This window comes from Acipenser ruthenus, chromosome 2 (genome assembly GCF_902713425.1).
Source record: "Acipenser ruthenus chromosome 2, fAciRut3.2 maternal haplotype, whole genome shotgun sequence".
In the NCBI taxonomy this organism is placed as follows: domain Eukaryota; kingdom Metazoa; phylum Chordata; class Actinopteri; order Acipenseriformes; family Acipenseridae; genus Acipenser; species Acipenser ruthenus.
This window is the reverse complement of record NC_081190.1, coordinates 86,806,291-86,819,976: the sequence shown is the minus strand read 5'-3', so window position 1 is coordinate 86,819,976 and position 13,686 is coordinate 86,806,291. Positions and strand designations below refer to the sequence as shown.

The 13,686-nt window shown below is 35.9% G+C and overlaps 1 protein-coding gene across 1 annotated transcript in view; it reads right to left on the bottom strand.

Annotated features, from left to right (window-relative positions):
• Positions 1 to 1,470: 1,470 nt before the first annotated feature.
• LOC117409322 (tyrosine-protein phosphatase non-receptor type 9-like) overlaps positions 1,471 to 13,686 on the bottom strand; it is a 28,404-nt gene continuing 16,188 nt past the window's right edge. The window contains exons 8-13 of the mRNA XM_059003188.1: positions 11,576 to 11,672; positions 10,790 to 10,859; positions 8,973 to 9,051; positions 8,706 to 8,856; positions 7,902 to 8,109; positions 1,471 to 2,141 (exon numbers count right to left, since the gene is read on the bottom strand). Of these exons, the coding sequence (XP_058859171.1) occupies positions 1,918 to 2,141; positions 7,902 to 8,109; positions 8,706 to 8,856; positions 8,973 to 9,051; positions 10,790 to 10,859; positions 11,576 to 11,672 (829 nt within the window). The 3' untranslated portion in view covers positions 1,471 to 1,917. The remainder of the gene's footprint in view (positions 2,142 to 7,901; positions 8,110 to 8,705; positions 8,857 to 8,972; positions 9,052 to 10,789; positions 10,860 to 11,575; positions 11,673 to 13,686) is intronic.

Here is a 13,686-nt window from a genome sequence, read left to right as displayed (position 1 = left end):
AGATGGTTTGAAAGAAGTCATCCTTGCCTGGCCAATCTTAAAAAAAAAATCCATGAACATTTGCTTGTTTTCAAGGACTATAACTAAGTTCTAAACATAGGGCCTTTTAAATGGCCAAAACCATTACATGCAGTATATTCATGCAGTAGTATTCTATAATGACATCTGTGATGTAGAGTGTTCTTATGAAAGCAGATCACTTGGAGCCATCTGTTGAACACATGTAGCAATCACGTTCTCAGATTATTTCTACAATACTCATATTTGCTTTTTTTTGGCAAACTACCATTTATACAAACTTTATTTAAATTTCACAGAGACATTGCCAAATGTTTGTTTTCTTAATATTTGTTATTAATAAGGTGTTGATTTATACACAGAGAAATTATAATTTATAGCAGTGGACCTAATACTTGGCTCCTAACACAAATGTGTAAATCCAGTAACACAGATGCTTGCATAAGGTATACCAGAGCAACTGTGGAGCCCATACTCAACTTCAAGCTTTTAAAAAACCAACAAAGTTTTTATTTAGATTTTTCCCCAGAATCTGATTAATGTATGCTAAATAATGTTAATACCAAGTTCCATGACAATTGCATAAGTTGTTCTCTGGATATATGGAAACATGTGCGAAGTGTAAATTACATACAAACATACTTCTGCCTTCACAGGGGATTTCATCCCCAGCTGGGAATGATAATAAAACAGAATATGAAATTTGACAGTTATCCCTTGCAAAAATACTCAAACTAACTATCTATCTACACCTCCATATAAATTAATTATTATGGTACTGGCAAATATAAATGTAAGTTCTGAAATCCACTGTGCTTGATGGAAGAGGATGTATAACTTTGTAAATTGCTTTCCTGAATCTTGTATGATCCAAAATCCCATGTTCAGTTCACTGAAAAGACTTCCAAGTAACTTCAGGAAGTCAAGAAAGAACTTTTTTTTTTGTTGTAGAAGCAAAATGCCGTTTTCTTTTTTAGCATCGTACCAACAATCATTTATTAATACTGTCAACATTTACAAAGCCACACACAAACTGAATAAACCAGTATATAAAATACAAAAATGACCAAAAAAACATAACATAACATTCTATTCTGCAAATGACAATTAAAAAGAGCTGAACCAAGAGAAATTAAATTTAAAACTAGCAACAATAAATTTACCCCTGAGATTACAAAAATATTCAATCCTGGTATGCAAGCATATCTCAGTTGCTAGTATGTATTGGAGACATTGTGCTACAGATAAATTGAAGGCACATATATGTAAGGCAGTGTTGACCACTAAACAAAACACTGCACTTTGTAGTGTCAGGTTGAGTAATAATAAAGAAAAATAAAAAAAAACTCCTAAAAATGCCTTTTGTACATAATAAAGCATGGCAGTTTGAATGACAAAAATGTTAAGGCCAATTTCTGCATGTTTTCTAGAACTGTATAGTTTGCACTAAGACCTGATCAACAACACAATGTTATTTATTATAATGAGCTTATCCGGTATATGCTTGCAAATGTCATGTCTATCATATGAAATGCTTGTCAAAACTTCTATGCACAATATAAATGTATGTTACAGAAATATACAGGGCTGCTGCCAACTGTCAAGAAGACATGAGCAATCTAGGTACTACCTTTGGCTTTTGGGTTAGTTTATGTAACAGTCACTGATAATATTAAGATCCATGTTCAAGTTTTTTTTTTGTGTACACTTTAAGCTGCAAATCAAAAACAAATAAAAATAAGTTGGTTTCAAGTTTGCCATTCCCATATGCAAGTTCTTGAACTCCTTGATGCGACAAAAGCTTTATAAACTGTAGAACTGACACTTAAGTATATACCTTACATGTAACAGAATCCACAAGTACAGCAACAGGAGATCCCTCCCCCCAAAAGTCCTGTCTTACTCACTGTCCGTCTCCAAGTCTGAATCAGACCATTCCACTGGAGCAAGTAAGCCTTTCCTTTGTGCGTACTCTAAAACAGCCATGTAACAAAAGTAATACTGGTCCCAGGTCTGAATACTGAAAGCACGTTGAGTTCTCATTCTCTTCACTGTCTGGTTGACATCAACTGTGCCAATATCCTCCAGTCTGGACAGACAGATGTCAAGAGTGCAAAAGGTACCTAACAAGGAAGGGGAAAAGAAGGAAAAAATAAACCATCTACATTTTCAGATGTCATTTGTTTATTATCCTTGTTTGCAAGTGTTACTTAAATAGTTATTTAAGATGTTTACCAACTATTCCTGCAAACAATGTCATTCCTAAGTAAGGTTGTCTGAGAAATGACCACTAGGGGGCATCAAGTGGTAAACTATGACTAGGGACCTACCTAATTTGCGACTTCGCGGAAATCGTGAAATTGAGGGGTCACCGCGAAATTCACCTCTTAGGGGCCAATGCATACAAACAAGTACGGAGAGGAAAAAAAAAAAAAAACTTGTTTAAATGAACTACTGCACAACGCAAGTGACGTAAACTACGTATCTTCCTTCTGCAGATAGCCCATTTCTATTCCTTCGCTGTCCCGTGTGCACTGCACTTAAGCAAAAAACAAACAAAAAATGTCCACAAGTAACATTTACAAAATAAATTCTCCAAAGCAGTTAACGTTCTTGTTTACTATTCAAATGACAACGTTTTAATCAGCCAACAGTGCGTCTTTACTGCTTTTATGTGACCTGTACTGTGCAGGAGGGGGCGGGACAAAGTTGGTGCTGCATTGTTATCATTTAGGTTGCTAAAATCTACTTTTCAGCATTGGAGGTAAAATAGTAGAAATGGACGACAAAGAAAGCAAACTATATTTTGGCTGATGATCGTTTCAAGATATTTATATAGGGGCAGCAGTGTGGAGCAGTGGTTAGGGCTCTGGACTCTTGACCAGAGGGTTGTGGGTTCAATCCCCAGTGGGGAACACTGCTGTTGTACCCTTGAGCAAGGTACATTACCTAGATTGCTCCAGTACAAACCCAACTGTACAAATGGGTAATTGTATGTAAAAATAATGTGATATCTGTATAATGTGAAATAATGTATAATGTGATATCTTGTAACAATTGTAAGTCGCCCTGGATAAGGGCGTCTGCTAAGAAATAAATAATAATAATAATAATAATAATAATAATAATAATAATATTTCCCAAATAAACTACATGCAGACTGAGGTAATTGTTTTCCATATCTTAAATGTGTATTTGGAGAAAATACGATCGATCGCTATTTAGCTTCAGAATCACACATTAAACAAAAGGCTACTACAGAGGCTGTTGAACAGAACGTAAAATAAACAGCTTTCAGAAACCAAACTGGAAAGTCAGCCCAGACAAAAAGTATTCCTGTCTGCAAGTTAAATCAGTACTAAAACGATCCAGCACAGCCACCTCGCTTCAACCTGCTGCTTACAGTTGGAATTTTAGACCCGAATAGCCACGTCTTCTTTGTTTTGACTCGGTACTAATAAAATAAATTATTGGATGGGATAAAAAACATGACAACGAACGTGCTGCATACATTGACTTCATTAAAGTATGCCAGATGCCCTTGTGTAACCGAGTTTTTGGGCTGTTTCTGATTGATTTCCACATCTGTATAACTTAGCAAAGCTTTGCCTTAGCTTCCAACCAATTCAGTGGATGCAGACGTGCAGTCTCAATGTATGGGCAAGTCAACTGCAAGGGGATGCTGCATACTTGCCTTTAACAAATGCCAGCACTCTGTTTTAGTAAGGAAGCAAGTACCACTATTTTTAGGCTTTATAGTGTTCTGAAATACTGTCTACTTAGGTTTATTTAATATTTAAACATATCAGCGAAATGTCCGCTCAATCCTAATTTTATTCCGCAACATACCCGTGAAAAATACGTAAATTTACCGCGATTTAAGTAGACCCCTAACTATGACCTCTGATTTTGTTTTGGCTTAAAAAGAGAACTAGAAATGGCTACTTCTACAAGTTAATTAAAATATACAGTTGTAGTGAAAAGTTTACATATCCAATGGAAATTTATAATAATTTCTTAATTTTTCAAAAAAAAATTGGAAAACACTTTTATAGCAAAAGTTTTGCTTTTGTGGATGAGGAAAAAAAAAAAAAAAAGTTACAAGAAATAGATGTCTACAATTATTTCAGCATTGTTTTTTTTGCAAAACACCAAAAATGCGAATTCAAAAGTATTCATACCCTTTGATGCTATGATAATAGGCTAGAAATTTAAATATGATAAGAAACTCTGGAAAATGCTGGATTGTAGGTGAACATTCTTAGGAAGTGTAAAAGGGTGAGGCATAGGATGACTGTTGTCATTACCAATAAGTCAATATGGGAAAAAGTAAAGAGCTATCTCAAGACCTTAGGCAGAATATTACTTATTGTCAAAGCTGGAGAAGGATACAAGAAATTTCCAAGCATCCGAGTATCCCAATTTCAACTACTGTTTCTATTATCAAGAAGTACAAGACTCATGGTACTGTCACAACACTCCCTCGGTCTGGAAGAAAGAAGGTTCTTTCACCAAGAACAAGTAGAAGAATTTTGAGGAAGGTTAATAACAATCCGAGATTGACTGCCAAAGATATTCAAAGTGAATTGGCTGCAAGTGGGACTGGGGTTTCAATTTCAACCACAGGTCGAGTATTGCATGGTGAAGGTCTCAATGGTCGCAGGCCAAGGAAAAAGCCACTCTTAGGAAAACAAGGACAAATCACTTGAAGTTTGCAAAATGGCATTTGAATGATGGATATGAGTTCTGGTCAACGGTTTTGTGGAGTGATGAAACAAAACTCAAGCTGTTTGGTCACGCTGATAGTCGAGCATGGAGGTGGTAATATGCTTCTATGGGGCTGTTTTTCCTCTAATGGCACAGGAAACTTAGTTCCAATACATTGTGAAATGGATTCCATAACATACCAAAAGATATTGGCCAAGCATCTGAAACCCTCCGCTACAAAACTTGGTTTAAAAGGGCAACTGGACGTTCCAACACAACAACGATCCAAAGCACGCATCAAAATCTACTTCAGAATGGTTAAAGAAGAATAAAATCAAGGTTCTGGAATGGCCTAGTCAAAGTTCCAACCTAAATCCGACTGAGAATCTTTGGTATGAGTTGAAGAAGGCTGTGCACAAGAGAAGTCCTCAGAATTTGAATGAACTGGAATAATTTTGCGTTGAAGAATGGTTATTTAAAAAAAAAAAAAAAAAAAAAAATTATATATATATATATATATATATATATATATATATATATATATATATATATATATATATACACACACACACACACACACACACACACACACACACACACATACATACAGTGCCTTGCAAAAGTATTCAGACCCCTGACCAATTCTCTCATATTAGTGAATTACAAAATGGTACATTGAAATTTCGTTCTGTTTGATATTTTATTTTAAAACACTGAAACTCAAAATCAATTATTGTAAGGTGACATGGGTTTTATGTTGGGAAATATTTTTAAGAAAAAAAACCTGAAATATCTTGCTTGCATAAGTATTCAACCACTGTGCTGTGGAAGCTCCCGGTTTACACTGATGAAAGAAATTGCCCTAACGAGGACACAATTACCTTACCATTGGCCTCCACCTGTGAACCATTAAAGTTGCTGTCACATTTTCTGGATAAAAACCCCACTGTTGAAGGATCATTGGTCAGGCTGTGAATCTGAAGGAAAATGAAGGCCAAAGAGCATTCTACACAAGTTAGATATAAAGTAATACAAATGCATAGATTAGGGAAAGGGTACAAAATAATATCCAAGTGTTTGGATATCCCAGTGAGCACAGTTGGATCAATAATCAGGAAGTGGAAGCTGCATCACACCACCCAGGCACTGCCAAGAAAAGGCCGTCCCTCAAAACTCAGCGCTCAAACAAGAAGGAGACTTGTGACAGAAGCCACAGAGAGGCCAACAATCACTTTGAAGAAGCTACAGAGTTCAGTGGCTGGGAGTGGAGTAATGGTGCACCAGTCAACCATATCAAGAGCTCTGCATAACACTGGCCTGTATGGGAGGGTGGCAAGAAAGAAGCTGTTACTCAAAAAGTACCATCTGAAAGCACGTCTGGAGAAAAAGCATGAGTGACCTAGCTGCGATGTGGGAAAAGGTTTTGTGGTCAGATGAGACGAAGACAGAGCTTTTTGGCAAAAACTTAATGCGCTATGTGTGGCGCAAACCTAACACTGCCCATGCCTTAAGACACACCATCCCTACAGTGAAGTATGGTGGTGGCAGCATCGTGCTGTTGGGATGCTTCTCATCAGCAGGGACTGGGCATCTTGTTAAAATTGAAGGAAGAATGGATGGAGCAAAATACAGGGAAATACTGCAAGAGAACCTGCTTCAGTCCGCTAAAAAACTGAAGCTTGGGAGGAAATTCACCTTTCAGCAGGACAATGATCCCAAGCACAAGGCCAATCTCAATCTCATTCCCACTGAGAATCTGTGGCACTATTTGAAAATTGCGGTCCACAAGCGTCGTCCAACCAACCTGAACAACCTGGAGGAAATCTGTGTGCAAAGCTGGTACATACTTACCCCAAAAGACAAAGCTGTTAGGTGGCTCTACCAAATATTAATGTGTGGGGGTTGAATACTTATGCAAGCAAGATATTTCAGTTTTTTATGTTTCTTAAAAATATTTCCCAACATAAAACCAATGTCACCTTACAATAATTGATTTTGAGTTTCAGTGTTTTAAAATAAAATATCAAACAGAACGAAATTTCAATGTACCATTTGTAATTAAGTAATATGAGAGAATTGGTCAGGGGTCTGAATACTTTTGCAAGGCACTGTATATATATATATATATATATATATATATATATATATATATATATATATATATATATATATATATATATATACATACATGTATAAATCATACCAAAAGCTCATTGACAAATATCCTAATCATTTAAAAGGCTACTATTGTTAAAAAGGTGCCTCAACTAGCTATTGACCCTTTGCGGTCCTATGTCAGACCTGGTCCGACATTACAATTTTCCCTTTCCGGTCCGAAAAAAGACGTAAAGACGTAAAGCACAGGCCTCTTGTTGTTTTTTCTCCGGAAAAAGCAAACAAAACCGTTCAATGGCCGAGAGAAGCCGAAAAAAAAAAAAAACGGGGCGGATCTGAGCAGTACACATAGCCCTGGCACCACAGAGATAACACAGCCATAAACAAACAAAATAGCTGCTTCCGCATCCAGCGCTCAAAGAATATCACAGACATTTGCAGAGCTTTTTGAGATGTTATAGTAATAAAATAATGACTTGGATTGCATTACTGAGGAGTTTGGTGATAAAACGATTGATCAGGAGATGATTTATCAGTATGCACGACTATGAAGAGGTATGTGAAAAATACAGCGAACAAGGGGTGGGGCAGGGCTGGAGATGCAGTACTGAGTGTCCTGTTGATTTGCAGTGCCTTTTAAAACTGTTTTACTGTGAAAACAAAAAGTACTTTTAAACAGCGCATGTAAAATAAATAGCGTTGAATAAATAGACCGCTAAGGGTTAATTTCATTTTCCTTGTCAAGGTATGAATACTTTTGAATTTGAGTTTTGCAAACAAATTGCAAATACACATCTTTTTAAAATTTTTCCTCATTCACAAAAGCAACATTTTTGCTCCAAAAGATTTTTCCTATAATTATTTGTTTGAGAAATGTATAGAAATTATACATTTCCATTGGGGTATGTAAACTTTTGACTACAACTATATGCCCTTTTATTATGTAAAGTTAGTGAATGTTAGTGAATATATATTTGCTCAACTACATGTACAGTACTTTAACATATGATTCTTTCTAAATACCAAAACATAAAACACAGAAGTAATATTTGTTCTTGTACCTGTTCTTCCAATTCCTGCACTGCAATGAACAACAATAGGTGGACCTCCAGGGGGACCAGTCCATTCAGATCCAAAAGCCTGAAGCGCTGCTTCCTGATGCTGTTTTACCTGGGATCTGAAATCTAGCATGGCAGAGGCCGATTTTGGTACACCAAAATCAGGCCAACTCATATACAGATAGTGTGCAACATCTCTGCTCTCTCCGGTCTGAAGAAAAATAGAACAGAGACATCTATGAAAGATTGTTCCTTTGGTTGAGGGCAACACAGACATCGAATGAAACATTGTATGGCACAACAGGTAGCATTTGTAAATAATTGTAAAGACATTTGTGGGTTAATGCTTTTCTAAATTAACAATTCCTTCAAGGGGGACCAAAAAAAAAAAAAGTATACTGCTCAAATACATCTAGAGAAAATGTAAAGTAATGTATTCCCAATAAGCTACCACAACTATTTTGTACTTATGGGTGCAGGTGTTTAGCAGTACACTTGTGGTTCAATTTGCCACAGAGTGACTGTTACAGATTAAAGTAATTTAGACAGCCTGTAATATGGAACTAATTATATAAAATACACTTTTAGCTAGTCTTATTTAAATGTTTTAACATTTTAAATCAAAATATGGAACAAATTATAACCATCTACCATTATTCTACCTTTAATTGTATATATGCATCACTACATTGTTTTCAGTTTAATTAAACTGGTGCATTAATATTAATGCTTAAGATGTCATTAGTTAGTAAAATGACAATGAACATTTAAATATGCATTTGTTAGGATGGCTCAGACATATCTTACCTCCTTGTTGTAAACTTCTAAATGGGAAAGCTTGAAGTCTTGAAACATCTCTATATGAATATTTCTAATTAAAAACTGCCCATATTCTTCAGTTTGCCCAACCTCAAGTGGCCAGTATTGTCCACATTTTATTCTACCCCTTTCCACAACTCTGAAAACAATAACAGCATTTTGTAAATTAATGATTTCATTTCATGTTGTATTCTACTCAATAGAAAAATTGAAATCAAATACCAGGATTAAATCAGATTGTTATGAAATAATTACCTTGTTGTCATTACAATAATTAAAACCTTTTGTTCCCATACCATACGCCAGAAGTCAACAAATGTTTTTGGCAAAGGACCTAAAGAAATTAATCAAGAGTTAGGAAAGTACAAGATAACCAAGTCCTATGCTGTTATAATAACTCAGCAGAAAAAAAAGTTTAAAAAGACAATAAAAACAAATCATGAATCATTCAACGCTGTTTACTAGTTATTACATTTGACTACTTGCAACATCAAATTTAATTGAAATAAATCTGCAAGACTCTCAGATAGAAAAGCTGGTGTATTTTAACCCTTGTATGGTTTTTGAAATGCATGACAACAAAATCTGGGGATACTGGAAATGAGTCGGCGCCACGTAATTGGGACATTAATAAATCTGGATTTCTGCTTAAATGGGACTGAACTCCGGGACAGTTCTTCCCAATGCCATTTATGTTGTTTAATTGGGATGTCATTTCATTTAATTGGGATACAGTATTTTCAAATGATGAAAGGAGATCACTTTTCAGAGCAAGACAGGTTTGAATAGTGATTACACTGTGACTACAGTAAATTGCATAAACAGGTGGTTTTTGCCTCACCTGTCATTTGTGAGTTAGTTTCTTAGGCTGCTCCTAAACCCAAAACAGAACTCTCCGGACTCATGTTTTATGACTCCAATTAGAAATAACGATTACAAATGTTTCTTGGGGAAAATGTTTCAATTATCTGCCCATTATGTACAGTAATCCGTCGCGTATCTGCCCTAACCGTTTATCCACCATGATCAACCTCTTCAGCAACGTTAGTTTATTATTGAACAGAGAAGATTAGTTCAGATATTGTAGATCCTACCAAAGTTGTTGTACACTGTGTAGTATGTGCTCCATGCGCTACCATTGCTGGTAGTGTCACAGGAGCTTTTCAGTGTGTTGATATGTAAATAAATCCTGTTCGCCTATCAGCTTCAGTCTCCGTCTTAATCTCCTGGCACTCCGCAGCGAATGCACGCACCCACACGACAGACGGCTACCCTGTCACAAGCATTAATACCCTGTATCATTCTAAACAAGGGATTTAGGGGAGCTCCCTAATAAAAGCTGAATCTCCAAACAATAATTGCATGAATATAGTAATTGTTACAACTGTGTATAATGGTATTTAAAACAGGATTCATTCATCCGACTTTTTACATATCCACCCTTACTCTGGTCCCACCGCAGTCGGATATGCGACGGATTACTGTATTGCATTTTTGCATAATTTCCTATACAGTACCTTGTTCAATAGGCGTGGCTGCAGCGTAAGTATAAGAGATTCTTTTTTTTTGGAATGTGATGTGATTTCATTCTTTCTTTTCACTTAGAAATAATAAAAACAGTAAAAAATACTTCACTCTTGTGCAAGTAGTAAATTATGAATACAAGTGTGATTAAGGTATTCTCAAATACCTCTCGTGTAATTGGGACAGTCGCTTAATTCGGGATATCTCCCGAGGTGTCCCGATAAAGCAGTGCTGACTGTACAAATACAGCCATAGGCTCCTTTGCTTTGCATTTTAAATATGCTGATGTATTAACATTAAACATCTGTTAAAATTACCACTTAAGCAAGCTGTTATCAAAACACTAAGTGGCTGACAAAAAGTATCCCCATCAAACTTCTGTAAAATTCAATTGCTGAACTACGAATATATTTGCCAGAATCTGGAAATGGCAAGCATTTGTGAATGTCACCCATCTCCATTTTGAATCATCCAATTGTAACATTTTAACACAATCAAACACACAAAATGAAACCCCAAAATACTGTAAAACAAAATAATCTACTTACCCTGTGCGGCTATGTATGCATTCTTTCTTTTATATCCATCCATAAAACTTGCATTGATATAGTCAGATGTCTACAAGAAATGAAAAACATTGTTACTATAACAGATGAAATGTAAAACTAATGTTACATTGTAGTGAACTTGATTATCAGAGAAAATTGTTGCTAGGCAATACGTGTCTTGCAAATGCAATGGGTAAAAGTCTTTATTAAAGAAATAATAAAACGCACACAAAAAAATACAATAAAAATAGCACAAACATGCTTGTCAAATATTGAGAGTACTGTTTGTGTTGCCTTTGGTTTCCAAGTTCCAACAACAATTAAAAAAAAAAAAAAAAAAAGTAATGCCAATTAATTTTTTAAAATGTCCCTATTTAACCCAAAATATGTAGCTTGGTATGTAATAACTTTCCATAATAATCAAAATATGAAGAGCTAATTTTTTATTTTTTTTAACAATTATTTTTATTCATTTTTCAAATTTTCTCCCAATTTTTGGAATGTCCAATTATTCTTCAACCTGGCTCACCGCTGCAACCCCCGAACTAACTTAGGAGAGACGAAGACGAGCACTCGCGTCCTCCGAAACGAGTGCCGTCAGCCGTCCGCTTTTTTCACTCTGCAAGCCCGCCGTGCAGCCATATTCAGAACTTCCGAGTTGGAGGACCACGCATTTCTGAATTGCATACAGGCCAGCCTGCAGGCGCCCAGCCAGCCACAGGGGTCGCTGGTGTGTGGTGAGCCAAGGCATAAAATATTTTGTAATTTATCTCTATGCTGTAGTACCTCATCATCATCATCATCCACAAGATTTAGTTTTACTCTGGACTGGTCCAAACAGAGGACATCACTGTACCGATTTTTGATCTGATTGTAAGGCTTCCTAGAAAGAACAGAACAAAAACATGTGCATTAATATTACCATCAGAAGCAACCTTGTTTACCCCCCATTACAATGATCCCAGGATTTGGACATGAACTTCCCTTCTGTGGAGGTTGTTAAAGGTCCTTTGACCTACCTTGTTGCTACACATTCAGGTAAATATCTGTAAACCTACTAAATTGTTTCTATTTAGTATCTTTATTAAATAAAAAATAAATAAAAACTACATTTTAATTACCAAAAATAACAGTGGTTTCCAGCTGAGAACAGAAGCAGACCACTGCACATAAAACAAGTCAAGCTGATGTTTAGCCCTGTATTTGTCCTTTTTGAACAAATTTGTGAAACTAATTTTTTTTCATTCATGTTTTCCTGCTGTTAAATCTATAAACACAGCACATCTGATTCTGTTCTATTTTTATTTCTGTGTTAAATAACATTGTGATAAACACTTCTACACTAACCAAAACAAATGCCACTGTCTAGAACATCTTTCTATCATTTTATGTCAAAGCAACTAAATCCAAGAGGTATCCCCATTTTACCATCTGAGATGCAGAACATTTTGTATAGGTTTTGTGTAAATCCTAGATGGTCAAGTGGGGACCACTGGTTGAATTGACAAGGGCATATTTAGATTTGATAAAATGCTGAGATTTAAGAATTGTCTACTGCATCTACTATGAATTGTCTGGATTATTGTGTCAGTTTAACATATATCAGAACCTTTTAACTGTGATGAAACTTGCTCAGCTCTGTGTAATAGTCAGTGCTTGTGGATTACTATACTGATATCTGTAATTCTGTATCAACAACATATGGTGGCTAATACATAGCATATGCAGCTCTTGGGGAGAATAAATCCTCTCCATTCAGGTTATTTTGGTAGTACCTTTTGGGCAATTTGGCTTCCATGTAGTTTTCTCTTTGGGAGAGAAATTCTCCTTCCAAATGTAAATTATCTATTAATATTAATATCCTGGAGGGTATATTAAAATGTTTCTGGAAGTGTTCCAATTTGTACTGATATCGTCAAGCAGAATGTTTTATTTTTGTTGTTATTATTAGTGATCCAGTATACCGGCAGTCCATACGAGTTCAACACATTTCTCAGTAGACGCTAATCCACCTGGGCATTTTTGTAGCTTTCTGGATCTTCATTCTGTAAGTCTTACAAGCAGCAACAAGTAGTTGTCCTTTTTGAACAAATTCGTGGAACCAACAGTTTTGTTTTTCTTTTTCATTCTTCTAAAACAAATCTTGCTCAATGAATTAGGTTTAATAGATTTTACTTCAACTCTGTAAGTGGTTGCTTAAGCCTGGTGCTGTAGGTAGCCCGCAGTGATAATACATAAGACCACTGACACAAATTTCTAGCTATGCTAATTTATCTGTGTGCATCTGTTGCTGCTTCTGTGTACAGTTTGCAGTTGTATGTTTGTTTGTTTACATATTATTCTGATACAGCATGTTGTACATGTTTGATGCCTTTCTGTAGTGCCAGTCATCCCGAAGTACATTTTTGTATGTATGCTTGATTTGGGTCAAAGACCCGACAGGCATTGAAAAATGCAGCTGCAGGTTGACAAAATCGGGCAGTTGAGTTGCACTGCATTTATGTTTACATTTTCTCAGCGCTGTCAACTGATTTAAAGTGTGAATGGCTAGATTGCAAAATTAGGCAACTAAGCTAGATCAGCATCATTAGCTAAACTGTGAAAAAAAGTTTTATTTTTTGTTAAGGTAGAATTTCAAGTTGTGTTGGTAAAGTTCAATGTTCTCTACTAAAATCATGGTATCTGTGACCACCGTGACTTAATCCCAGTCTTACTGACAGCGATAAGCAAACAAGTAAATGTGCGATTGATAATGATTAGGGGTCTACTTAAATCGCGGTAAAGTTACGTATTTCAAGGGTTGCGGAATAAAATTAGGATTTCGCTGACCTGTTTAAACATTAAATAAACCTAAGTAGACAGTATTTCAGAACACTATAAAACCTAATAATAGTGGT